The sequence below is a fragment of the Mustela lutreola genome, chromosome 4 (assembly GCF_030435805.1).
Source record: "Mustela lutreola isolate mMusLut2 chromosome 4, mMusLut2.pri, whole genome shotgun sequence".
In the NCBI taxonomy this organism is placed as follows: domain Eukaryota; kingdom Metazoa; phylum Chordata; class Mammalia; order Carnivora; family Mustelidae; genus Mustela; species Mustela lutreola.
Window position 1 is genome coordinate 159,252,063 of NC_081293.1, and position 25,092 is coordinate 159,277,154.

At 44.2% G+C, this 25,092-nt stretch overlaps 1 protein-coding gene across 5 annotated transcripts in view; it reads left to right on the top strand.

The window, feature by feature from the left end:
- Positions 1-25,092, top strand: part of BMPER (BMP binding endothelial regulator) — a 296,813-nt gene that overhangs the window by 52,933 nt on the left and 218,788 nt on the right. For all 5 annotated transcript variants that reach the window (XM_059171541.1, XM_059171542.1, XM_059171543.1 and 2 more), the window contains one exon: positions 24,350-24,449. In XM_059171541.1, the coding sequence (XP_059027524.1) occupies positions 24,350-24,449 (100 nt within the window). The remainder of the gene's footprint in view (positions 1-24,349; positions 24,450-25,092) is intronic.

Genomic DNA, 25,092 nt, shown 5'->3' on the forward strand with positions numbered 1-25,092 from the left:
CATGTTTTTTTTTTATTGTTTAAATTAACAGGCTAGAGAAAGGATATCTATTATCTGAACAAGTGTTAGACACATGTTTGAGAATGAAGGAGATAATATTGTGTCAGGATTCAATTTGTGTGTGTGTGTGTGTGTGTGTGTGTGTGAGTGTGTGTGTGTGTGTGTGTGTGTGTGAGAGAGAGAGAGAGAGAGAGAAATAGAGAGGGAGAGAGGGAGAGAAAGAGAGAGAGAGAAAGGAAATAGGAAGTAGCCCAGATGTGTTGGGATACCGCCCTTAGTATGTGCATGTAGACGCAGATTGCCATAGTTTTGAAAATTGTTTCATATCAAGTTTAGACTTCGGATGCTCACTAAGAAAGTGATTGGGATTTGTTTGTTTATTTTCTGTTTAACAGGTGTTGTGATTAATTGCCTTTCTGTAAAACAGTATGTTCAATAGAGCAGTTTTAGGGAGAGGTAACTTATTTATAGCATTGCACTGGTAAGTTCACCAGTACCAGCTCTGAGGCGGTTATTTCTATCCATGCTTCATTGAGGCTGAGAGAGGTAGAGCAAATGTCCTGAGGTTTTACAGTTCCTTAAGAGACAGACTGGGATGTGAAGCCAGTGCCTTCTCCACTAAGCTGATTTGCCTTTATTAGTTATTTATTATTTAAAAACATCTATAAATACTTCTAAGTGCTTCAGAGAGTTATTTCCACCCCTGCAAAGCTGACTTTCTTTGGGGGAGGTTAGAGTGATTTTTGTCTTGTAGCACATACCAAGTCTAGAATTTGGGGGCTCACAGTTCAGGCAGCTTTTATCTGGCATTTCATCGTGTTTTGGCAAAGAGCTTTGACACTGGCAGCAGACAGGCCTGGGTTCCAATCTAGGCTCTATCACTCAATGGTGACGGACTTGAGAAGGTCACCTTACCTTTCTAAGGCTTGATTTCCTCATCTGGAGACTGGGATGAATCTCAGAGAGCTGCCGTGAGAATGAAGTGAGCGGCAGCATGGAAGGCTTGGCGCAGAGTTTGGTGTGGAGTGAGCTCTCTAGAATGATTCATTGTTGTTGTTGTTGATGATGACATGATTGTTTAAATTCTTATTTCCTCACATGGAATAGGATGCAAAGTTTCATCAGAAAAGGAAGAAGAAAAAAAAAAAAGAAGGAGCATGGGGATAATGATGCCAAGCCCACCCATCGTTATGAATGAACAGGGCTAAGTCAGGAACATTTGTGGGCTTTTCTGTCCCTCCAGACTTGGACTAGGCTGATCTAGGCTGCTTCCTTATTGGTCCAGTGGTCTGCGAGCCCTGGTGTAAGTTTTCCCCTTGCTCTCCATTAAATACTAAAAAAACTTTCCATGGAAGAGGGGCCTCGTTTTTTCTGTAGAGTATTTACATCTCTATGCCTGTGGGGTCACCTTCACTTGTACTTTTATTGGCAGAGGGACTGAGTTGGGACTCAGGAGCGCCGTAATTCTGGAAAAACTGCCTAGTGGTCTGGCAGCATGGGGATTTTCCTGGCCTGCCTCGTGGAAGTCTCTCAACCCCTTTCCAGACCTGAGTGGGTTTTTGCTGCCCATTTACTTGTGGGCTCCCCTTCCCCATACCCATCCCATTTTAAACATGCTTCCATTTCATTTGTAGACTCTGGCCTTTCAAGGGTACACCAGCAGTAAGCTGTGTTTTAAGTGAAGGAAGTAATGCTGAAGAAGGGGAGCCCTTCTGCAGACTGGGATATAGATACGGTAAGGCAGAAGAGGAGGGCATAGTTAGAAAAGTTAGGCAAAGCAAAACAATGGAAAATAAAGTCAATAATAAAAATCTGTGGCACCAATAAAAGATATCACTTTTTCGCACCCCCTTCTGTGGCACTTCTATCCTGCTGATGGTATATTGACTCCTTTGTGATAAAAAGAAGACAAATAACACCACCTTTCATGGCACTGGGAGGTCAAGTGTGCTTGTTGAACTTAGTTAAGATCAGCAAATGAGCTGGTTGTATATTTTAAGACCTCTTGATTCCCAGATCTAATTCTATAAAACACTACTCAAAGCACTAGGGATAGCAGGTTATAATTTCAATAATATTATTCTTTCTTCCTTCTCTCCACACTTCATTCTCCCCTTCCATTTTATTTTATTATTTTTAGCCTTTTCTGTGTTTGAAGCATTGTGCTGGTTGGGCACCTTGGGGAGGCAAAGACCAACAGGGCAGATTCTTGCCCACAACCTAGTGAATAAGTTCCACAGGAGAGACAGAAAAAGCAGTAGAATCCACTTGAACGCAAGTACTAAGGGAGGTGCAGTTGCATTCCGACTGGATTATCTGGGACCCTGTTGGGTGGAGGAAATCTGGTCTTGGCAAGGCATTGTTGGAGGAAAGGCAGAGAGGAGTGTGTTTCCGGGGACTGTGGAAGGGCCAAGTCCCAAGTGCCCGAAGCTCTGGTGGAAGCCGGAGTTAGAGAGCTGGTGGAACACAGTAATAAGGAGATCGGTTCCACTCATATAATTGAGAGGATTTCCTGTTTTGGAGCAGCCACATGACACAATCAGATGTGTTTTCTCTAAACGCCTCGAGGAGCTTCTGTGGGCACGTTTCAAGTGCGGAGAGGCTGGAGTTTGGACAACAGCCTCCTGGGATGTGTTGTGGTTAGGGGAGAGCAAACGGCAAGCAGGTGAGAGCAAGGAGCAGGGGCAGTGGGAATGGAAGGAGACGTGGGGGTAAGCCAAGGTTGCTCATTCTTTGGAATTTCTTTCACCACCTTCCAGTTACAGAATATGTAGTTTAAAAGACTCCAAGCCACGCCCATCAAGACAGTAGTTCAAACGGTAGAGCGATGTGTGCTAGGCTGTGTCTGCAGCAGTCACTTTGCTAATCATTTGGTGTCTCCAGAGCAGGGTGCTGCCACCTGAACAGAAGAGTTTACTTCCCAGAGCTCCCTTTTCAAAATTCCATTTTTGCTCTCTATTGTTGCATGACTCATTTGGCAAATTATTGCATCTGGTAGATATTACCATGATAGTAGGTGCTTTCAGTGGTAGGACGAATTTATACAATAGTCAAAATGGGGTAGCTCTCCTTAAAAAAGTCTACCAATGTGCTGGGACCCCTAGACTTACAGAGGAATTTTAGAGCCCAAGTTGATAGAACTTGGCAACAGAACAGCTGGCAAAAGTGAGAGAAGGGGGTGAATTAGAGGGAATTTTGAGAGTTCTCCCAGTGGTATAGACAATGTAGGAAGAGAAGAGGTCACTGATGTGGGTGTGTGAGAATGAGTTTAGACCTGATGAGATGGGTTTGATCACCTTCTAGGTAGAAGAGCTCGGTAGGCTCGGTAAGAAAATCAAGACCAGTGGACAGATATCTGTTGACTGTTTGAGTTGAAATACACTTCAACACTTTGGGAAAAATTACTTGTCTACACTGAGATTTCAAAAGTAGGCCTACAAGAGTAATTAGAAGAAGGGTCATGTTTAAGGGAAAGGTAGAAAAGGAGAAGCCCATGACAGAGATTGAGAAGTAGTTATAGGAGACGGAGCAGAATCAGGAAAGTGCAGGTCAAGGCAGAAGGTGTTTGAAGAAACAGAAAGACCAGTGGTATTGAATATTGCAGTGTTAGACTGAAGACTCTAGGAGAGTATCACAGAAAGAACTTTCTCATCATCTTATCGGGCTATTGGAAATAGTCAGTGATGGTAGCCTACCTCCCTAGTACCTGCTGTACGTTTTCACGTGGAATAAAGTTCACAATAGATGGAATTTGCTGGGAGCCCATTTGATAGAAATCCAGAACTAAGGTTGCTGTAGGGATTTTGAAAATATAGAACAAAAATCACAAATCTTCCCAACTTTGATTTGGAAAGATCTTAGTAAAAGTGAATAAATACCACAGGAAATTTTAAAAGGTACCAAAACAAAACTAATTTCATGGATAAAAGTAATATACTTTTCCAAACATCTTTGGAATGTTTCTATAGTTAAGTACAAAATGGACAAGGCCACATTGAGGCTTTTATTATTATTATTATTATTATTATGAATAAGAGCAACAATTTAAAAGAGCCTGGCTAATATAAAAATCTTACTATTATAAACTTTCACGTTTGTTCTATTAAACTGCTAATGGTGCTTTAAAAATATTATGATATAATTTAATCCCTTAGCTAGATCTTCAGAAAAAATATTTTCTTTCTTCACTAAGTGTTTAATATCTGCTTTGTCATTGAAGTACTGCTGTGGAATAGCAGCGATGGTGTCTGAAATTATGGGTTCAAGTCTTATGGGGGCCACCTGCTAGCTGTGCATCACTGAACAGGTGACTTGTACTCTCTGAGCCTTAGTTGTGAGTCCTAGGCAGGTCGTAACAGTGTGTGCACCCTTTGGCTTCGCCTCTAAAGAGAAATAATCATGCAGACCCTACTCCGCTGACTGGAGCCATTTAACTGAGGTGATGTGTATGGGTTAAACGCACTGATGTTTGTGAAAGGCCTTTGCTGAGAGTATTAAGGGCAAGAATTTGAATAGAAGAAAGTGAAGTGTATGCCATAAGTCAGTTTTTAGCAGATACTTGAATAAGTATATTTTTTAGGAGCAATAATGTAGTGATTCCCATGTCTACTCCTTAATAGTTCTAAGGCTTTGGGTGAATTGCCCAATATTCTGTATCTCTTCGCCTTCATTGTGAGGCTTTGTTCAAAACTGCGGGTTAAAACATGTAAAGTTCTAGGGGCGCGTCTGTGGCTCAGTCAGTTAAGCATCCGGCTCTTGATTTTAGCTCAGGTCATGGTCTCAGGGTCCTGAGATTGAGCCCGGTGTGGGGCTCTGCACTCAGCATGGGGTCTGCTTGGGATTCACTCCCTCTACCCCTCCCCCCAAGCATACACTCTTTCTCTCTTTCTCTGAAATAAATAAATAAAATCTTTAAAATGACAACAACAAGAAAAGCATATAAAGTTCTTAGAACAGGGTTTGGAATGTGGTAAGCACTCCCGAAATGACAGCCTCTGCCCCTATCACCGTCGATACAGCACTTTTGAGAAGTGATGAAATGGACTGTTCTGATTTCAGTATTTGTCGACACTTGTGAATATGTTTACACATATTCTTCACATATTTACAGAAATGTGAATTTCTGTCAGGGTAGACAGTGGAACTTCAATAGACATGATTGTTACCTTTTCTGATAGAAGATGGGAAATGCTGGTCGTATTTGGGCCTTAGCAAGATGGATTGGCTGCTCTGTTTTTCACCTTCAAAGGCCCATCTGCTTGGTTGGTGCCCATCTACAGACAGCTAATCACAACACTGCGTTCCTAGTGAGGCCCGGTTGTCCTTTTCCAGCGCTTGCTGTTGAATTGGGAAGCGGCAGGTGGGAGGCAGGGATGTAAACCGAATTCTCGCGGGGACCTGCGGAGCCTGGCCCTTGTGAGCCCCTCCGTCTGAGAGCATGCAGAGTCCTGCTGTCTGTCCGACCACAGTCATTCACGCCTGCCGGTGCCGTGGGACCTCACCTTCTCCAGGCTAATCCCAGAGTCCCCGATGTGACTGGATTTGGACTTGGGGGCCCTACAGATCCATGCAGCTTTGAATGTTTGCCACCCATGGTCCCGTCACCTGCTCTGAGGGTGGGCATCATTTTCTCTTCACCAGCATGCCCTGTGTCGTGGTGTAGTTATTTGGGTGAATTTACGTCTTATGAGATGAAGTCTGCAAGGCTAAGAACCTTGTCCAGTCATCTCTGCAAGTGCCGTATCTTCAGCGAGCGAGAAGTCCTCAACCTTGGGGCTTGAGTAGGAGTGAGCCTGGAGTTTCCTGTTTATAGTTTGGGTTGTTAACACTTGGGCTAGCTCCCCCTAGAATGGAACTCCAAGTTCCTAAACATGATTCTCCCAGAGAGTTTGTCACAGAAGGTCAACCCTCTCTATAAAAGACATCCTAAATAATCATTACAAAAACACATTTTCCCCTTTGAAAGGAATGTCCTTACATTTGAAAATTAGAGTCCTATAGACATTAAGACCTACTTTGCTTTGTGACAAAAGGAACATTCCCTCTTAGAGAAGTATCCCGCTGTCAAAGGTAGCAGCGTGCTGGACAGTACAGGAGGTGTGAGAGGGAAGGATCTGGGATTATCTCACTTTTGCTTTCAGAAGTCACAATGAAAAAACACCCCCCCCCATTCTTACCCTGCCGGAGCTGGTCATTTCCTCCCCTTTCAGTGAGGCTAGCTCCGAAACCTTGACACAAGCCTTAATGTTTATATTGGGTTTTGGATGTTAGCTCCCTTGGCTTCTGGAAGCTGAGTCTGTTGAAAATTATGTTTTTCTTTTAAGGACAAAGGCCTTATTGTATGTACATGTCGTGTAGTGTAATGAGGGTTTTTTTTTTTTTTTTTTCTTTTTTAATGTTAGGTAATGGGTGGTTCTAACCCAGGTCTGCCAAATGAGAAGTTCAAAGGTAGGTCTGTAACCTCAATGGCAGATTTAAGGTTGCACACAGGTAACTCAACAAGAGAAAATGAGAGGGTGGGACATGTAGCTTCTTCACCGACCAGACCTTGTTCCCCGATGCCCTTCTTTGTTGGAATAACACATCAACTGATTCTGGGACAGGACCTGCAGCATGAGTGATGATGTCCCAGGGACACTTCAAAGAGAATGACAGTGATAATAAAAATAATAGAGATGACAACCAGCCCATTTTAACTTACAAAAGCAGCCATTTTCAAAATAGCTCTTGTATCCTTGGTCAGATGAACAGATTTTGGCTAGATGGTTTTTCATGGCTGCTGAGGCTGTTGGGCGTAGGCTGAACATCTTATTTTTGGAGCCTGTGTGGTGGGTCTCTCTGGTGGTGCTGCAGGCCCTCTCAGCTGTGGGTGACCTCAGGACGATGAGACCAGGAGACCGGGTCCAACCCACAGAAAGGAGTCAGGAAAACCAGAAGGCCCCAAGCTGTTCTTGTATTTCTTTGGGCCCCAATGAGAGGATTTTTTAGGATCCTTATCTTAATTTTTTTTTCTCTTTCTCTGTAAACATTGCTTTTCTTTTCTTTTCTTTCTTTTCTTTCTTTCTTTCTTTCTTTCTTTCTTTCTTTCTTTCTTTCTTTCTTTCTTAGGTTCCTAAGAAACTTATGGACCTCTGCAATGGCATCAAGGTTCATTTCACCCCTCACTGCTTTCTTTTTAGTGAACAAAGTAATGACATTTGCATCCTTTTTTCATATTTATTTTTAGAGCTTCTTATTGAAAAATACCAGGGGTATTCCTTTGCTATTTTATTTTCTCATTAAGCAGAAGTGTCTGAGGCAAGATATGACAACTGCTCCCTCTTGGGCCAGAGGCACCTGCATTGTGTCTGTGGTTTGTGGTCCTTGAAGCTTCTGCCTCTGATAAAGCCTGGCTTGCCCGGTTTGACTGCCTCTTTCTGTCCCTTTACTTTTCAGAAATTCATAAATCCTGGAGGCTCTCACAGCCTGCTGGGTCTCTCCTGCTTTGTGGATTTATGGTGTAAAAGCAGTAGCGTCAAGACATTTCACATAACAGTGTTTCTTGGTCTCGGGGGGACATTATTTTCTGAATGAGAGGACATGAAAGATTAATCAGGTATTCTCCCGCTTGAGAGCAGCTATGTCAAAACAGTTTAGGGTCTCACCATGTACCTGTGTTTATGCTCCTTGTGGGGAACAGGGCCTATTGGAGTTGAGATGTAGTGATTTCCTGTTTTCAAGCACTTGTGAAGCAATGGTTTGGTGCCCAATGGGACCCACTAGCGGTCAGCTCCCAGTCCCATTAGCACATAGGTGAGCACTGGGATGGAAATTTCTTTCCCCTAAGAGGTGACTCAAGTCAGAATTGGGGGAAAAACTGGATGGCTGGGAAGGGGGCAGGAATATACCCTTTTTTTGAGTTTCATCATCTGGGGGTGTTTTCCTTTGTACGAACTAGCCCTTCTTTTTCCTTACTGGGATGTGCTGGGAAGGCATGTCCCAAAGAGCAGTGGCTTCCTTGTTCTTGTGAGGGCTTGTGTGTATGCATATAGGGGAATAGTTGGGATTTATTAAAAAACATACACATTTTTTTTCCTGTTTTGTATAAATCATATACTTGGCCAAATTTACACACTATTTGGCCAAGTGACAGACATATACGGTTCCCAGATTTTGGTGTTTGATTGAAGTGTTCATCAAAATTTTGATGTTTGGTGTTGACCTACATAAACAACATTTTTTGTGGTTCAATCTAATTCATACTTTGAGCATCCTAAGGCTTTCTCACTGGAAATAGTTACTCTGACAGGTTATTGCGATGTATCTGAAAGAGGGCCCTTTAAATTAAGGGCGAATTTATATCGGGTTCATAAACAAAACATAAAATGTGGTGATATAGTGAAACACAAACACAAACACAAACACAAACACCTCTCAATCTCGGAACCTCCAGCTCTGAATTAATGGGTTCTCTGCACATCCGCAGATGCCTAGGCGGTAGAGAGAGAAGCAGTATTCATTCACCTTCATACCAACGAGAGGGAACGCACAACACGGTGTGTGCTTGGCAGGGAACGTGGGAGCTGAGTTACAGGACTGAAGGAGGAAAATGATTGATGGTCATCAAACTCAGCACATATTTACTGAACATTTATGTTAATAACAGCCCAAGGCACTTTGAGATTGGAAAAACACTTTTTAAAAAAATGAACAAAAAAATTAAATTATGTTCCAGATGGTTTTGAAGTCAGATATCTTATATTGCTCTAGAGGTCTTTGCAAATTGATGAACTTATGTAAGCCACAGATATTAACTCTTGGCTGGAATATTTGATTAATCAGAACAAACAGTATTCCTTAACTGTGACAAGTTGTACACACACACACACACACACACAAACACTCTCTAATATATATGTACTTAATATGACATTAAGATAATGGATCTAGTTTGCAAGCTACCTTCTATCACTAGAGTCTAAAATAAAAGTGAACATGAGATTGAACCAGGAGCTGTGTGGCCCTGTGAGTGGAGTTTTGGGCACTGGTGACAAGGAGCAGACAATTGGGTTCCCGTGGCTGGTGCCACCCCCACTTTGTGGTCCTCACCCAGATACTTTGACGTGACTGCTTGTGTTATCTCTCACTGAAAGGTCAGTGGTAAGGATTTTGCCTTGGGCTCTCAGTTTGTAATGTACCTAAGAACCAGGAGGGAGCTTGTTAAAAATGCAGATTTAGGGGATCCTCCCCCAGAGACTCTGATTCCAAGGTCTGGTGGAGACCAGAGAATCTCTATTTTTAATAATCTCTTCCCGGGACTCTACACGGGGGCTCACTTATGGAAAACTCAGCCCAACTGAGGTTAGTGGAAAGAGAAGGATGTAAAAATAGAAATATAAATATAGGTAAATTCCCCAATGAGGCAACATGTTAAAAAGGGGTTTGGGACAATTGGAGTTTTGTTATTTGTATAAAACTTAATAGTAGGTCAGCTCTCATTTATAGAATATTATTTTCGTGGAGACTCTCACACAGTTCTCTTGCACGTTAATAGTATTTATTGGAAGTCTACTTTTTCTCTTCATGTCCTTTCTCTCTCAGGGCTCCTCTAGTCACCCCATCGGAATTCATCATTTGTTCCTCGAAGACTTACGTTGGTCACTCCTTTTATAACCCTTACTCCTGCCCACCCTGGAGTTTTGTTGATTATTTACATGGCTGTCTCTCCTGCTGGACTTTAAGCTTCTTCAAGGCAGGAATCGTGTCTGACTTCTCACTACCACTAATCATCGAGAATAGCACCTCTTAACAACTATTTTATGAGTAAATTCTGTGTTCATAAATTAGGGGTAGCCTGTATTTCAGTTTCTTCAAAGCCACACCGTGAGGTAGGGTAGGTAGATTTTCTCAAGAAACCTATTTCACAGGTGAAATAAATAATTAAAGCTCAGAAAAGTAAAGCAAGGCGAAGCTCACACTGCAAGTGAGCTGGATTTGGGACTGGGATTCAAGAACGCGAGTCCTGCGCCAGCCTGTGTAGACGCCGCTGAGATATCTTTGAGGGAATGTTTCCTGACCACAAGGGTTGAGAAAGCACCCCGGGCAAGGGGGGGGGGGGAAGTGAGAGACACCCAGCAAATAGCTTCCCTGGGTTTTAAGTTTTTAACGGTCATTGTGGTCCAGTTAGGTAGAGTCCTGACTGGCGCCTTTGGGTGGGGCAGACCGACGCTCTGGGTTGCTGGCAGCCTTTTCATGTGATGGATTCCCACAGGGATACGCTCTGTTTTCTGTGGTCTTTCTGTGATGGGCAGCAGCTGCAGGAGAAAGCTGATGTGACATATGTTTGTTGCTGCTTCAGCAGGAGCCAACGAGATGTAGCAACTGGACGAAACAGCCAGGGTTTTTGGACTGATTTGCTGGGATCCAGCAGCATCTGGAGGCAAGAGGCAGTTGATAAGAAGTGGAGGGTCGGATGGGGTGGGATTTGGAGACACCCCACTGCAACCCCTTCCATTCACAAGCCTCCCTAATAGAAGCTGTTTCCTTCTGCTGACCCTCTCTGTGCAGCAGGTACCTACTTCCATGCAGAACGGAGCTGTTCTGGGAGACTGGAGTTCTTTTCTCTCTCTTCATGCCCCGCTATTTGTGCTGACATCTTCCTTTCCTTGATCAGGGAGAACATAAAGTCGAGCGTTTGCCTTCTCTTAATTCGGGTCACATTGCTACACTATTTCCGTACCTTTAATAAGAATCCTTAAAAAATTTTTTTTTTTTTTAATTGGCCTGGCATTCCATTGTTCCAGGATTTCACCTTTATCATCTCCATCTTTATTATTTTTTACCATGTTATTTTCTTTCTCTGTTATTAGCTCAGCATTTCCATGATGTCACTACTCCTCAAGTTTTCTGTCTTGTTTTTCTCAGTTTCAGTTTCTAATTCTTGGTTTCGGCCTGATAATGAAACACACAAACAGAATTACAGTGGGGTGGTTGTTCTTCCTACACACACCGTGGCAGCCAGATGCGTGAGGGATACAGTGTCCAGTGGGGAGCCCTCTGGCACACGCAGAGTTGGATGAGCTGGTGGAAGACCAGGGGGAAGGCCATTTATGATAAGGATTAAGGGACCAAGAAAAGGATGGCTAGAGCAGCTGAAGGGCTCGCTTAGATCAGAGCCAAATGCCCAGATGGGGGGTTAGTAAATATTTCCCGCTAATGATGATGTGCTGATAATCGTTGTGCCTGGTGGAGAGAATGCCCAGGGGAACTTTAACAGCCTTCCAGTATGTGGGAAGGAAATTCTTTGTGGAAAGGACAGAGAGGAGTATAAATCCTGCAGTTGCAACATATCTTTAGCTCCAGCTTCCCCGCTGGACTGTCTGCCTCTCTCACTTCCAGAGTGAGCCCCGAAGTGGTTGTGGGGTGTTGGCTTCTGTGCTTCTTGGCCAGTGCCTGCCTGTGAGTACAGGCCTCTTCCCTAGATCCCTCTATCCTAGTTACCCTGCCGTAGATGAGATCACACTTCCAGCCTTGAACCGCATTTGCTGGGATCAGAAATTGAAAGCAGGGTCTCTGACTGTGGGCTCTATTCATCTCAGGGTTTTAGCTCTAGGTCTTAGTATAATTGAGAAGAAGAATTAAAATAAAGTGTTTCTCCCTTCCTTTTCTTTCCATTATTCCTTAGGGTTCATGTTCTCTCCCTCCCACACTCTTCCTTAATACTCAGCTAGCCTTTGACCAAAAGCTCTGGTGGGTCCAAGCCTTGTTGGTCGGGGATATTGGTCCTAGAATTTCCCCCTGGCATTGTCAGCTCTTCTAGCCAGTCAGAATTTTCCTAAACTTGAGGCTGTTTCCTCAGAGATGTAGCTTGGCACAGGTATGGTGTTGATTAGCACTGGGGGCAAGGAGCACCAGCAGTGGCCAAGACAATATCTATTGAGCCTCAAGTGGCTGACAGTAACAGGTCGATCCTAAAGTATCCTGGTTCTAGGTATCCGGCATGGTGGCCAGCGCTTCGAGAAGGTGACCTCTGGTGGTCACTGCATTCGTGTAATAATCTCAGGCAGTGATGTAGTACAGGGGTGTGTGTGTGTGTATGTGTGGGTGTGTGTGTACTTACATGTGTAGTATTCCCTCAATGTTTGCATGATGGATTTATAAGAATTTTATTTATTTGGCTACTCTTTCCTGGACTTTTTTGTTTTGTTTTGTTTTTTTTTTTTTTTTTTTTGCTGGGTCTTTCATACCTTCTCAAACTTTAAATATTGGAGGGCCCCAAGATCCAATCAAGACGTTTTCTCTATGTTCTTACCCTAGGTGATTTCATACAGATGCATGGCTTAAGAGCCATCCATTAGCTGAGCATTCCCACATTCATGCTCCCAGCTCTCTCAGCCTTCAAGTGCAGACTCCTAACTGACTGTGCCCATGGATGTCCAGGAAGCGCCTCCGACTGAAGATGCCCAAACAGAGATCTCTGTCCCACCCCTCCCCCAAATCTAGTTGTTTCCAGCCAGCAACGTCAGCTGCAGTGTTCCATTTTCCCAGGCCATCAGTCATGGGGTTTTTGATTTCTCTTTCTCTTACACCTTATGTTCAGTCTATTAGCAAATCTTGATAGCAAAACCTTGAAAATATATCTGAGAATTTCTGACTACCTCTGGGGTCATTTTGCCTCTGGATAATATATTATTAACAGCCCCCATTTAAAAGTATATATCCAGTTGTTTCTGTTATTTATGAAAAACCCTCTGGTGGCTTTTCATCTCAACTCACAGCACAGTCTGAAGTATAAGCATGCTGTGCAAGGCCCTCCGAGATCTGGCTCTGGCTGCTGCCTCTGGCCTCCCCTTCCAGTTCATCCCTCCGCCCCTTACTATGCTCCCACCTCACTCCTGGGCTCCCAGCACACATGATTCCCAGGAGCATCTCAACAAGGGGGCTTGCGTTACATGCTTATCCAATAATATTACCTATTCTCATCCCCTCACTCTGGTCTCAGAGTAAATGTTTCCTTAGTAGAAGGTCAGAAGGATTTGGGGAAGGGGTGGGACAGAGATCTCTGTTTGGGCCATCTTCAGTTGGACATGCTTCCTGGACATCCTTGGGCACAGTCAGTTAGGAGTCTGCACTTGAAGGCTGAGAGAGCTGGGAGCATGAATGTGGGAACATTCAGCATATGGATGGTTTTCAAGCCACAAATCTGTAAAAAATCACCCAGGTGAAGGTATATACAGAGAAAGTGTCTTGATTGGATTCCCCTCTCCCTAATACACATTGTCATTCTGTGTCCTTATCCTGCTTCATTTTCTCCACAGTCCTTGTCAGTGCCCATTATCATGCAGAGTTTAGTTTCTTCTCTGTCTCCCAACTAGAATATTAGCCATGGAAGGATGTTCGTGCTCTATCCCCAGGGCTTGAGACAGTGCTGGGTCCAGTCAGCACTCATGGGTGAGAAAAATGAGTGTGTGCTATTTGTGTTTAATTTTTTTATTACATAGTTTGAAGATCTAACTAATTCCAGCCACCAAAATTAAATCAAGAAATTTCATTTCTTCTCCAAATTCTTTTTTTTCTGTAATGATTTGCCTTTTTCATATCTCATGTGATTTTGCATATCAAGTCTGATGATGGGGAAATTATACGAAGACATTAAACGATGAAAAGTTGTTTCCAGTGAACAATGGTATAGTCAGACTAGAATATATAATTAGAAGCAATAACAATTATAAAACGAAATTTTTCCTATAGAAAGCTATTTTTTCAAAAAAGCTCTTACGGCTCATACTTGGTAGCATGATTATAATCAGGTTTGGAATGTAGATTAAAACTCAGTGTGTTGGTATTTTTGTACTTTACCTAAGACATTTTATAGATGTAAGACCAGCAATGTATGTTACATCTTAGAATTTCAGAGAGCAAGGACAACATGGCCCAAACTATTTCCCCATGATAAACGTTCAGACGAACTGGTGTGCCATCCACCATGCTGAGCCATGAGGCTGCACCTATGTTGGAATGTGCTGGAATGTCCTCCATGAAGGAGTTTCCTTTCGTGGGTTGTCACATCCTGAGGTGCTGACATATGTAAGTCAGATTCTGTTTCAGTGAGATGATTGTGTAATAAAACATTTTAAAGTCTCATTCAGTGGCCCAGATGGTCGTTCAGGAACCAAGATGAGTTGGGTGATCTCAGGGCGTTTGTGGCAGTGGAGTTTGGTTGACACTGACCTTTCCCTCTGAACTCAGGAAGAGCAGTGTGCACCACTCATGTTGCAACACAGGAGGGGCTTTTGCCGTGTTTATGCTCTGGCCCGGCTCCCTCTTGGATTGTAAGCTCTTCTAGGGCAGAAGATGTATCTGATTCATATTTGCTGTTCCCAGCAAAACCTGGCGCAGCACGCAGCTGCCAGCAGGGCCCAAACAGTATTTGTTAAACAGATTCATGGATTTTTAGTCAGCTAGATTTGAATTTTGCAGTGCGAATGTTTAACCTACAGAAAAAAACAAGTGTAGAGCCAAGATGTCACATTTCTTAAATGGCATTTATTTTCTGTTGACGCTTTATTCTTAGATGTTAAAGATTTCAAGAAGCTGTTTTACAGTGAAATGAGGGTAATAACCATGATTGACCCCTTCTTTTTAAAACTGAGGTGCATATTGTAAATCTCTTTAGCAGCAAGTTTATGTAAGTAATATTTTGTGGGTAGCTAGCCACTTTCATTTCTTTACAACACTTTAATCAAATGTGGATTATATGCAACATTTGCATTTGTTGATTGTTTAATGAATTTGAAAATGAAAGCTAGTGGATTAAAACTGCATTCTAAACCTATGAAATAAATCTGTGGCTTCTCTAGTTCCTCCTGACACCTGCCCCCGGCCCTTGGGAAGGCCTTGGTGAAGAAAACACACTGCTAATGGCCCTGGTGAATGAGTCAGACCCACTCTAGCTCGCAGAATTGTCTTCATGTGGAAGCGCTGCCTGGGGTTGACTTTTTCCATTCCATCCAGCTAGAGGGTCCCCACTTCCCTCTGCTCCCCCGCCTGATGTTCTCGGGCTCACCGGACACCCTCCATAGTCAGTATCGATGTGAGGATGACCAGGAGTAGGAATCTTTCCAGCACCAGACGCATCACACTGCCTTACCGTTATCTGGCGGCGGGACAGTAGGAACCAGCTCTAAAGCCTGCCATCCCAGGGGTCCCTTTGAAAGCCTCTGTGATTGCTGGTGGTCGGGGTCAATTGTGCAGATGTCTTTAAAAGTGTCTCACTAGTGACCAGAAAGTTATTTTGTCAAGATGACAGATGGACTGCGAGCAGCCCCTCCGCCTTGCCTCTTCCCTGTGATGTCAGCTCCATTTACTTGTCAAGAGAAGGTATTTTTGTAGCTCCCAGCAGCGCACCGGCTTTCATGGGCAACCTGTGAAAACGCTTCTGTTCCGTCCTGCGAAAAATCTGCTCGGTGGCTTGTTGTTGACCCACGGGAGTCAGGGGCGTTTGAAGACCTGGTGAGTCCCACCCATGGTGCGTGAGGCAGGCAGTAGCATGTGCTGACGAGGGGGACGTCTTTCAGGGCTGGCCACGGGAAGACATGGTTTGCCACCGCTAGTCACCAGGGCCAGACAGAAATGGGGTCTAAGATACTCCATGCCCATATTTCTGACATCTTCCTTTTTGGCAGAGAATCATCTATGTGCACGATTAAAAGGGCTCATTGAGCTCTTAGCCGCTTTGTAGAGCCCAGGAGCCCCACTTTCACACAGCGGGGGACCAGAAAAGGCACTGCCCAAGTCGTATCCCCAGCTGTCATTCGCGAACGTCATATTGCAACTTTTCTGATGGGAGTTGCTCCGATTTTATTACTATTTTTAAGTCCGTCACCTTCACTCTTCAGTCTCTCCAGTACCCCTGGCCAGCCTGCTGGGCAGACTCCATGCTGTCCCCCAAAAGGCGGGAAGCTGGTTTCTGCCTTCTGCATCGTAGATCTTTCTGATGGTTGGAGGTGGGCTTCCACCATCTGGAGAGGAAAAGAACTCACCAGAAATGCATGCAAATGTTCCTAGAATTTTATCTCCCCTTTTCTTTTTTGTTTTCTTTTCGGGTGGAGGAAGAAGCGATTCATTATTCTTCATGCGCTGAAGGGTGCACAGCGATGTAAAATAATTAAAGGTGTTGGGAGGGGCGGCTGGACCGCTTGTGTTTGAGGCTGTGCAGCTCTGCAGGACTCCAGCCCCCCTCACCCCCAGTCAGGAATCCGTGGACATTTTCTCTGGAGCGCTGGCTCCATCCACATCCCAGCTCTTTGATTCCCTTTCGCTTGGGGAGGGGAGAGGAGTAGGCTTGAGAATTGGGGCTAAATAAAGAAAGGATGCCCACCTTTACTCTTCTCAGTTCACATATCTGGCTCCTGTCCCCTGGCAGGAGGGGACATAGTCTACCTTCTGGTTTTCCATCCTGCTTCTGGGAGCCTGAGTTGTCAGAGCTGCATCTGTGATGGGGCCCAAAGTGCTAAGCCCCTGGCTGCTTCATGTTCCATCCATTACAGTTCCGTGAACGTGGGGCTGCCAGCAGACCCCGTGCTTAGACGATGTACAGTCTAATAAAAACCAGGCAGTGCTACTTTCTTTGGGCTACTATTTTTATTTGGTGGTTATTTCTTTTGTGTTCTGCCATCTCTAATGTTTTGGTTCTTTTTCAAAATATGATTAAACAGAATGAGGAGCTGTTTGACACTGTCCTGTTTTAAATCAGAGTTGTACTTGACTAGCAGGGACATTCTAATGGCCTGTGTTTCTTTGTTCTCAGAGTTCCTTGAGAAGGCAAAAAAAAAAAAAAAAACAAACCAGACCTAAATCCTTAAACGGCATAGGACCCCAAACAATTCCTTCCAACAAACTAAAGCCCATTAAAAAAGAATTGAAATGTTAGGTAAGTTAAATATAAAAAGGCCCTATTAATCCCCCGTTGCTTAAGCTGGCACGTGTCATATTTTCAAGGTACGATATCGGGAGAGCACTGTCACGTAGTGATGTATTAGGGCCATATATCACCAGAACATCGTCTTTGTAGAGGATATGGGTACTAAAAGACACGATTCTGGCCAGACAGAACAGCAGGGGGTCTTACTTCTTTTCTCCACCACCCCGCTGCCCCTCCTGCCATTTTCTTTAATCTCCCTCTGTTTTGTGTTGCAGAGAAGTGAATTTCTTCATGGGATATGACTTGTTGCAAAATAATCGGGGGGCCCCAGTGGGCTTCATAAAGTCTTTTAAATGGCTCAGCTTCAAGAGCAGCTTTGTTCAGTGTTTGCACTGTTAGCTGGGCCGGGGAAGGCGGCATTTGCCAGGGTCCAGGTCTCTGGGGTAAAGGCTCGCTGAGCTTCGACAGGAGGAAGAAAGAATAACACTCCCAGATGTAGTGCAATGAATTGTGTGATGTCCTTGCAAGATGCTCTCACATTAAATCTCCAAATATATGTTCTTGAAGGTATTTTTACCTCTAGACTCTGGGAGTCTGGAGTCTGGAGGCTGCCAGCCTCCCGGGAGAGGCACCCTCCTGCTCAAATCCAGGAAGAAACAGAGGATCTGGAGGCTTTGGATCCAGGTTCTGATCTGTCTTACAAATGACCGGGCCCTCGGAGTCTCAGACTCATTCTGAGTTTTAAGCCAGAGACTTAATCTGTCTATCTTAAAATGCACTATTTTTACTCGTGCGTTCCAAATGAAACCATAAACCGCTAACGTTTACAATGGTCTGAAAATGGGGAGTGCTTAGCAAAGGCAAACATTTAGAGTCCTGGTGACGAGGAAGAGATGGCTCATCGTAGCCTCTGAAGCAAGCCGTGCAGCATGGTGGTTAAACCACCGCCTCTGGTATCACAAGTCCCGCCTTCAAATCTCTGCCCTCACTAGCTCTGTGTAAATCCGGGTAAGCATTAAAATTCTCTGTATTTTATGCCACTTCATTGTTTGGTTGGCAAAGGATCAGCTCTCTTGCTCTTGCTGTGGAAGGGATTTGCCAAAGTGGTGGAAGTTGGAGGTTCAGAAAGATCTGGAAATGCTAATTTACATTAAAAGCAAGGGCCATTTACACCTGCCACCTTTCCTACCGACCTCAGACAACTCTCACTTCTTGTACCTGTCTTAGGACCTCACTCGATTGAGGAAGAAAAGGGGTGTTGGGATACAGTTCTCTTGGCTGGGAAGTTTGAGTCATTTCCCCTATTAAACACCCCTTCCTCACCTTAGAAATGGTTCTGTTAGTTTTTTTTTTTTTTCTTTCCATTTTGTTTCTGCTTTCATTGAGCTGAGAGATACGGCTCAAAGCCTCATCATGTATACTAAGGCTTTGTAGTGGATCAAACTGCCTTTCCTTTCTCTCTCTCTCTCTCTTTTTTTTTTCCAGCTCATTCTGTGCAAGAGTTATGGGGAAGTCAATTGTGCTATCAGTAATAAAGAACAAGCAAATAAAAGCTTAATTAAAACAATAAATCATCAATCAAATTTAATACTGCCACTGGCAACCACTGAACTAGCGCAGATCCCCCCACCCTCGCAATGATCATTTTCTCAGAGATTAAGAACAGATTTTGTCCAAAGGAGACAGGCTGGAGCAGGTACAAACTTGTGTTGTCTCCTCTACGGGTGCTCCTGCTCACTTGCAAAGGATTTCCCCTGACTGTATGTTGCAGAGAGAGACTGACTATATTTTATGTCCCATTTATCAAAGCCACCGACAAGCAAGGAACCTGCCCCTTCGGGGTCTTTTCTTTCAGCCTTTGCCTGCATCTTCGTATTCTGGAACTGTGACATTCTGTAGTCAGGTCTGTTTGCCCAAGTCTCAGTGCAGCTCTTGTATGGCACCTTTAACAGGTTACCGTATAACAAGGGCAGGAGACCTGGCACGTCTGACCCAGGTGGCCTCTTTCCGGAAAATTTCCAGACTAGCTCAGCTCCATACTAATCTATTCCTAAAATCTCAACAGTGGAGTAGGAGCTAACCTAATTCTAATATGATACACCCATAAATTTTAATGCTGTGCCTTAGCAACTAACCTCCCCAGCTGGCCCCTTAATCCTGGCCTGGGAACCAGGTTGTTTTCCCAGGTCTACCGCTAGCTAGCTCTTTGAGGGACCTGAGACACTTAACTTTATTGTGTGCCATTCTCCCATCTGCAAATCTTAAGAAACCTGTGAGGGTTAATGAAATAATGTCTGCAGAGCTCTTTAGAAGAAAGGTGCTATGTAAACATGAAGTCTTATTCTTCTGTTTATGAGAAGTTTTATAATATTGCCTAGGAGAAATTGTGACCTGCGTTCAAAAGCACCGTAAAGTTCCCTTTGGCTCTTTGGGGGCTGGAATTGGGTTACAATGGGGAACTTTAAGGAATAGTTGACCCCTTCGACTTCATGTATGGGGAGACAAGAAATTCCACAGAGAACACATGTGCTGATGTTGGATTACCTTCCTCCTTGGGAAGCTTGACGCAAGACATTTGTATTCCTAAAAACAAATTCCTCTGTGAGCAGTTGCGAGAATCTCAAATAGTGAAACATCATTGTGTGTGCACTTCAAATAAATTCACTGATAAAAATAATCTGATGAAGGGGTCACCGTGTCCTATCTGTGCTCACTGACCACAATGGCTCTTGAGTCAAGGTGAAATTCTCACGTGATGCCAGAAGTTACATAGCAGTTTTTGTGTGGCTTGCCAGCATCTGATGTCTTGTTTCCTCCAACACTGTATAAGTTCCTGGACTAGAGGGGAGACTTGTGGCATGATTTCTCACTCCAGCAGCATGGAGTAGTATAGCATAGGTGTCAAGTCCTGGGTTTTTTTTCGGCTGATCTAGAAATTCCACTGCTCAGTTCCTATACTTCTGAGAGTCGTTGTGGTGGGCATCCATCCTCTGCCAGTAGCTGATGATGAAGGGAACGGATTATTCAGGATTAATATTGGTTCACCCCCAAGGATTTTTTGCATTTGGGAAGGGGGAATTCTTGAGGGCAGCACAGTCTATAAGCCCATCCCCAAATAAGACTACAGTGATGATGTGAGACTGGGGCCTTTGCATCTATGGAGGAGGAAGGGAGAGCCTGCAGGGCTTCTAATTTAAGGAAGAGAGCCTCTGTTAGCTCCTTCATCTCCTCTCTGATGCTACCTGGCCTGTGGACTTCATTGACATACTGAGTGTTCTTCATTGGGCAGAAAGAAGTATGATAACTTTGCAGCCTTCTTGATTTTCTGAAAAAGGATCTGGCACTTAGAATTTGCTAGTTTGCCAAATGACAGCTGTTTGCCTCCAAGGCAGGCTTTGCTTTCATAAGAGACAACGATTGAAGGAAAATAATGCCATCTTCTAGAGGAAGAGACTCGTGGGGTCTGCCAATTTCCCAACACGGCTCTGGAGTCTCAGCAGGCAGGGCACCAGGTATTTTTGTTTTTATTCTTATTTCAAAAGATCTGTGATGCTGTTTCATAGTCTAAAAATAGAGTATCTGCCAGCTGACATTTCTCCCTGATCAGTCTCATCCTATTTGCTGTGTTTTCCCCTCCAGATTTCTATTTTATTATTATTTTTAAAATATAAATGAAAGGTCAGGTAATACTTTCCATATTTCATAATAGGATTGGTCCTGGAAGAATCTTAGAAAAAAATATCTTCAAGACATTGGCTTGAAATCGAACAAAAACATGTCAAAAACATGTTTTTCTAGTTGCAGAAAGCAGACAGGAAAATCTCACAGTGGTGATCTGCTATCTTCTCTATAGCACAGTGGTGATGTGCTATCTTCTCTATAACCCCCTTCAGTGAGAGGTTGTGTCCCTCCACACAAGACACTGAAACAATGCTCCGGAGCCACTATCACGTCTCATGGTCCCAATTTCGAAGCCCAGGGAACTCTGTGCTACCACCTAGTGGCAGACTTCAGACACAGCAAGCTGGCTGCTGGAATTCGGTTTGAACTTGGCTGTGGCTGAGGCTGTGGTTTGGCTCACATCCTTATAGAGCTTTGTTGCCAGCCATGTAGACTTTTTCTTTTTTACTCCCTATGCCCCTCTTTTACTTTTGCATGTTGGCACTTCATTTCATGTGTCTCCAGAGGCTGTGTTTTGGATTTGGATATATTTGGTCTTTCAGAAAGGAGGCAATAATGCAAACACCTTTGACAGCAGGTAAATCACAAACTGGCTGACGCTAGAAAGTGATAAGCACAAGGAGACAGACTAAGGATGGAAAATGTGTAAGGTTTATTACTCTTCTACACCGGCTAGGTCCATTTTTTTTGTTTGTTTTTTGTTTTTTGTTTTAGAATGTTCTGATGTTTTCCTCCAGTGCTTTTCTACCATTCTTCTCTGTTGCTTAGATTTGGGGATCTTCAAACCCAAGTTTGTTCAAGGATGGCAGTCTGGCTTTCAGAGGTAGGATAGACACAGCTACCTATCAACATCCAAAACGGCATAACCCTCCTCATGGCCAGAAAACAGCTGGTATTTGTAAACCTTCCCATGGTTGGTGTTGACACAGCCCTGTGGCGTTCTCCTGCTTCTGTTAGAGAGCTCATTTCACACGTGCAGAACCACAAGGGAGGCGCCAATCTCCCCTGGGGCCTCTGGGCCCGGACATTGTTTTGTTCTTGTGCGTATCCTGAATGCCTGGGAAGTTGCAAAGTGCATCAATTAAACGTTTGCCTTTGGAGTCAGACCTCTTTTTGACTTCCAGATCTGCCTTTTGGGTGACGCGTGGGCAAGTATCTTAACCTTGGTTCCCCATCTGTAACATGGGGGTGATGTGGATGTGTGTGTGTGTGTGTGTGTGTGTGTGTGTGTGTGTGAAATAATGCATATGAAATTCTTAGCGCCGAGCCCAGTACATAGAGCATGTTTGGTAAGGATGAATCCGCACCAGAAAAGGTTTCTTGAGTGGAAAAGTGAACCAAATGAGACATGGCCTCGCTTCAGAGCAGAGGACACTTGGCGCACAGTGAGATGAGGAGGCCAGTAGAGATGGACGCCTACAGACATGGCTTTGTGCGCGCCGCTTCTCACCAGAGCCACTGGCTGGAGCCCAGTGCTTTTGTCTCTTGGCAAAATCAGTGAAAGCGAAGCAAGTGGTCTTAATTAACCTGTGCTTAAATTTACTCTGTAGCTGCTGGACTCAATTAAGGAGACAGAGGAATCAGGGTCCTAGGAGCAATTCTCTGTAGTTTTTCATACTTTCTTCGAGGGTCTGGGAGTCTAAGCATGTGCTTCATATCCATGCCAGCCAGACATCAGGGAAATGAGCAGATATGGCAGTTTGGTAGAATATATATATAAAAAAAACAACTCCAAATGTTATTAGAAGGGGGAAATCCCCCACTAAACCTACAGCTAAAGTTTAGATTTGGGGTGTGTATGTGTGTGTGTGTGTGTGTGTGTACAAAAAAATTCCAGATGTGAAGCTACAAAACATCTGGTTGGAATAACTTTTGTGCTGGACTATAGTTACAAACTATTTATTATGAATCTTGGGATCCTGTTATAGATTTTGACTGGCTCCCAGGTTTCTAATTTAGCAAAGAGTTCCTATATTTAAGAAAGTGTGTATCTTCCTATTTATCAGACCCCGAATTGTGACTCACACCACCTGTGTCCGCCCTTCAAGTTTCGAATTCCCCATGTCTGAGGATTTTTCCCTTCAGAGAGGAGATACACTTGGGGGTGGCCCTTCCCTGAAGCCGCAGCCAGGTTTGCATGAGCCGTCATGACAGATGTTCTGCTTAGAAAGCATGTTCACTTCACAGACGTCTTGGTGTGGGGGCGTCGGTATCAAACGACAGCTTGCAGGAACTGTACTTTGCCAGATGAAGTCACTGTTAATAATGCCAAACAGCATATACACCTGGTCGTTGTTCATGATTACTTTAGTGGTAGTGGAGGGACACTCTTAATTTTTTAAAACAGACCTCTTTAATTTGAATTGTGACCATACTGTATATTATGTTTGTGATTTAAGAAAAATCACGAGAATCCACTGAAGGCCTGCGACTTGCAGGTGGTCTTGACTCCACCATCCTTAGGAAAGGAGAGGGTGAGGGAAGGAACTTGGGAGGACTTGGAGCTGGGACAAGTGGGTTCAGATGGTACGTCTGCCATCACTGAGGAACTGTGGACAGCTCCCAAACTCATCTCAGCCTCACTGGGCATGAGAATGCTCTTTGCAGAGTCATGGTTCTCAGCCCTAGGTGCACAGTGGAATTACCTGGAGAGCTTGGGGAAGCATCTAGGCCTGGTCCTTAGGGTCAATCAGATCTGAACTCCCACCATGGGGATGGGAGACAGTGCTGGTCTTTGTGAAGTACCACACAGAGTCTTGATTTACAGCTTAGGATGAGTACTGCAGGACTGTAGGGGTAAGTGAGGCTAGCTCCATGAATGCCCCCTTTCTTATCACAGACACCAGAAAGGGGGGAAAAGAAGAGAGTCGATTACTCAGATCTTTCACCTTCTCTGAGCAGTGTTCGTGTCTATAAAGTGGGAATAGTAATAATACTTATCTCACAGAATTTTAATAGGAATGAAAGCCGTAGCACTTGGCGTGTAGCATCTAGAAGAAACTTACTGAAGCTCAGATCTTATTAAGTTTTGTGACATAGTATGTTTTGTGCACGTGCATCCAGCCTGTGTATAAACAGGCATATACATCATGTTTGGATCTTCTCTGAGACATTTTAGCAGCTAACCTTTCAGGATAAAACCGAAGATGCAAATACTCACCACACTTCATTAGCATAAGTGCTAATATAATGCAGCTGTCCTGTGGCTATAAAACACTGACGACTGTGTCTCTGCTTGGCATGAGGAATATTATTTTTTCTCTTTCTGAGCTGATTCAATACTCAACTTTGTCATTATTTGAGTTGGAACTTTAGATTGCTGCATTTTAATGCACTCTACTATTAAGGATTGTTGGACGGCTGTGTGCAAATATTTTTGTTCTCACGATGTAGTCCTGGCCCAGGTAGCCCAATGGGCAAAATATGATTTACACAAATATTATCGTTTCTATAGTGTGTACTGAAAAGAAACCTTAGAACAGAGTGGGAGAAAGCTTTACTCTTGGCATGCTCAGTTATCTAGGTGGCATTGGTTTCTAAAGAGGGGACTTTTCATTCCCCGCTCATGTGCGCCTAATCTCAAAAGTCCTGTGTTTCTGGATGAATATTTCTGTTCCAGGGAGAGAGCAGAACGCTTGCATGAGTGTTTCTGGCCAAGATGAAAGTAAGATAGGAAGAGGGAGGCTAGCAAAACCTCAGGCATGTGTCAGGATACAGGGGGTTCTGTTTGGAGTTTCTTTGAAATGTCTCTTGTCTTTTTCTGCCTAGAACAAGGAAGTGACCTGTAAGAGAGAGAAGTGCCCCGTGCTGTCGAGAGACTGTGCCCTTGCCATCAAGCAGAGGGGAGCCTGCTGTGAGCGGTGCAAAGGTGATTTATGTCTCCTCCGCCTTCTCTTCTGGCTGCTGCTTTGGGCATTTTTATTTCTCTTTTTCTCACCTTCCTCTTTACTCAGCTCTTGGCTGGGGTGCGAGTGGGTGTTGGAGGGAAGCTCGTGTGTATGTCTGTTTGTGTGAGTTTGGGGAGGTTGGTAGCAACGGGGACTCTGCTGACGGAGGGATGTAAGTGTGGGGGACACGTGCAAGTTCAACTTACTTTCCAATCAAGCTGCTGAAGTGTGGCAGAAAAACTGCAAACATGGGAGCAGCACCCTTGGGTGCGGGTTCGCGCAGGCGCACAACTTATTCTGTCTAGAAGTTGCAGCCATTTTCTAGGCTGCACGCCCGCCCTGTCTTCCTCTGCCAGAGGAGTCTTTAAATGAAGCCACAACAAATGAAGTTATCGTTGTGGCCCCTATTAATTTTTTTCTTTCCTTCCAAATTGAATCAAAGTTCCTTCCTTTGCCTTTGGAGCCTCTTGAACATATCCTTCCCCCAACTTTCCCGTGGTCCTCCAATGCCTCCTTCTGAGCCTGCTCTTCCTGGTGTTGCCTCTTGGCCTCAGCACAGGTCTCCCTTCCCCAGGGGTCCAGATGCTCAAGGTCCCTGGCTGTCCCTCATCCCTTCCCCTCTAG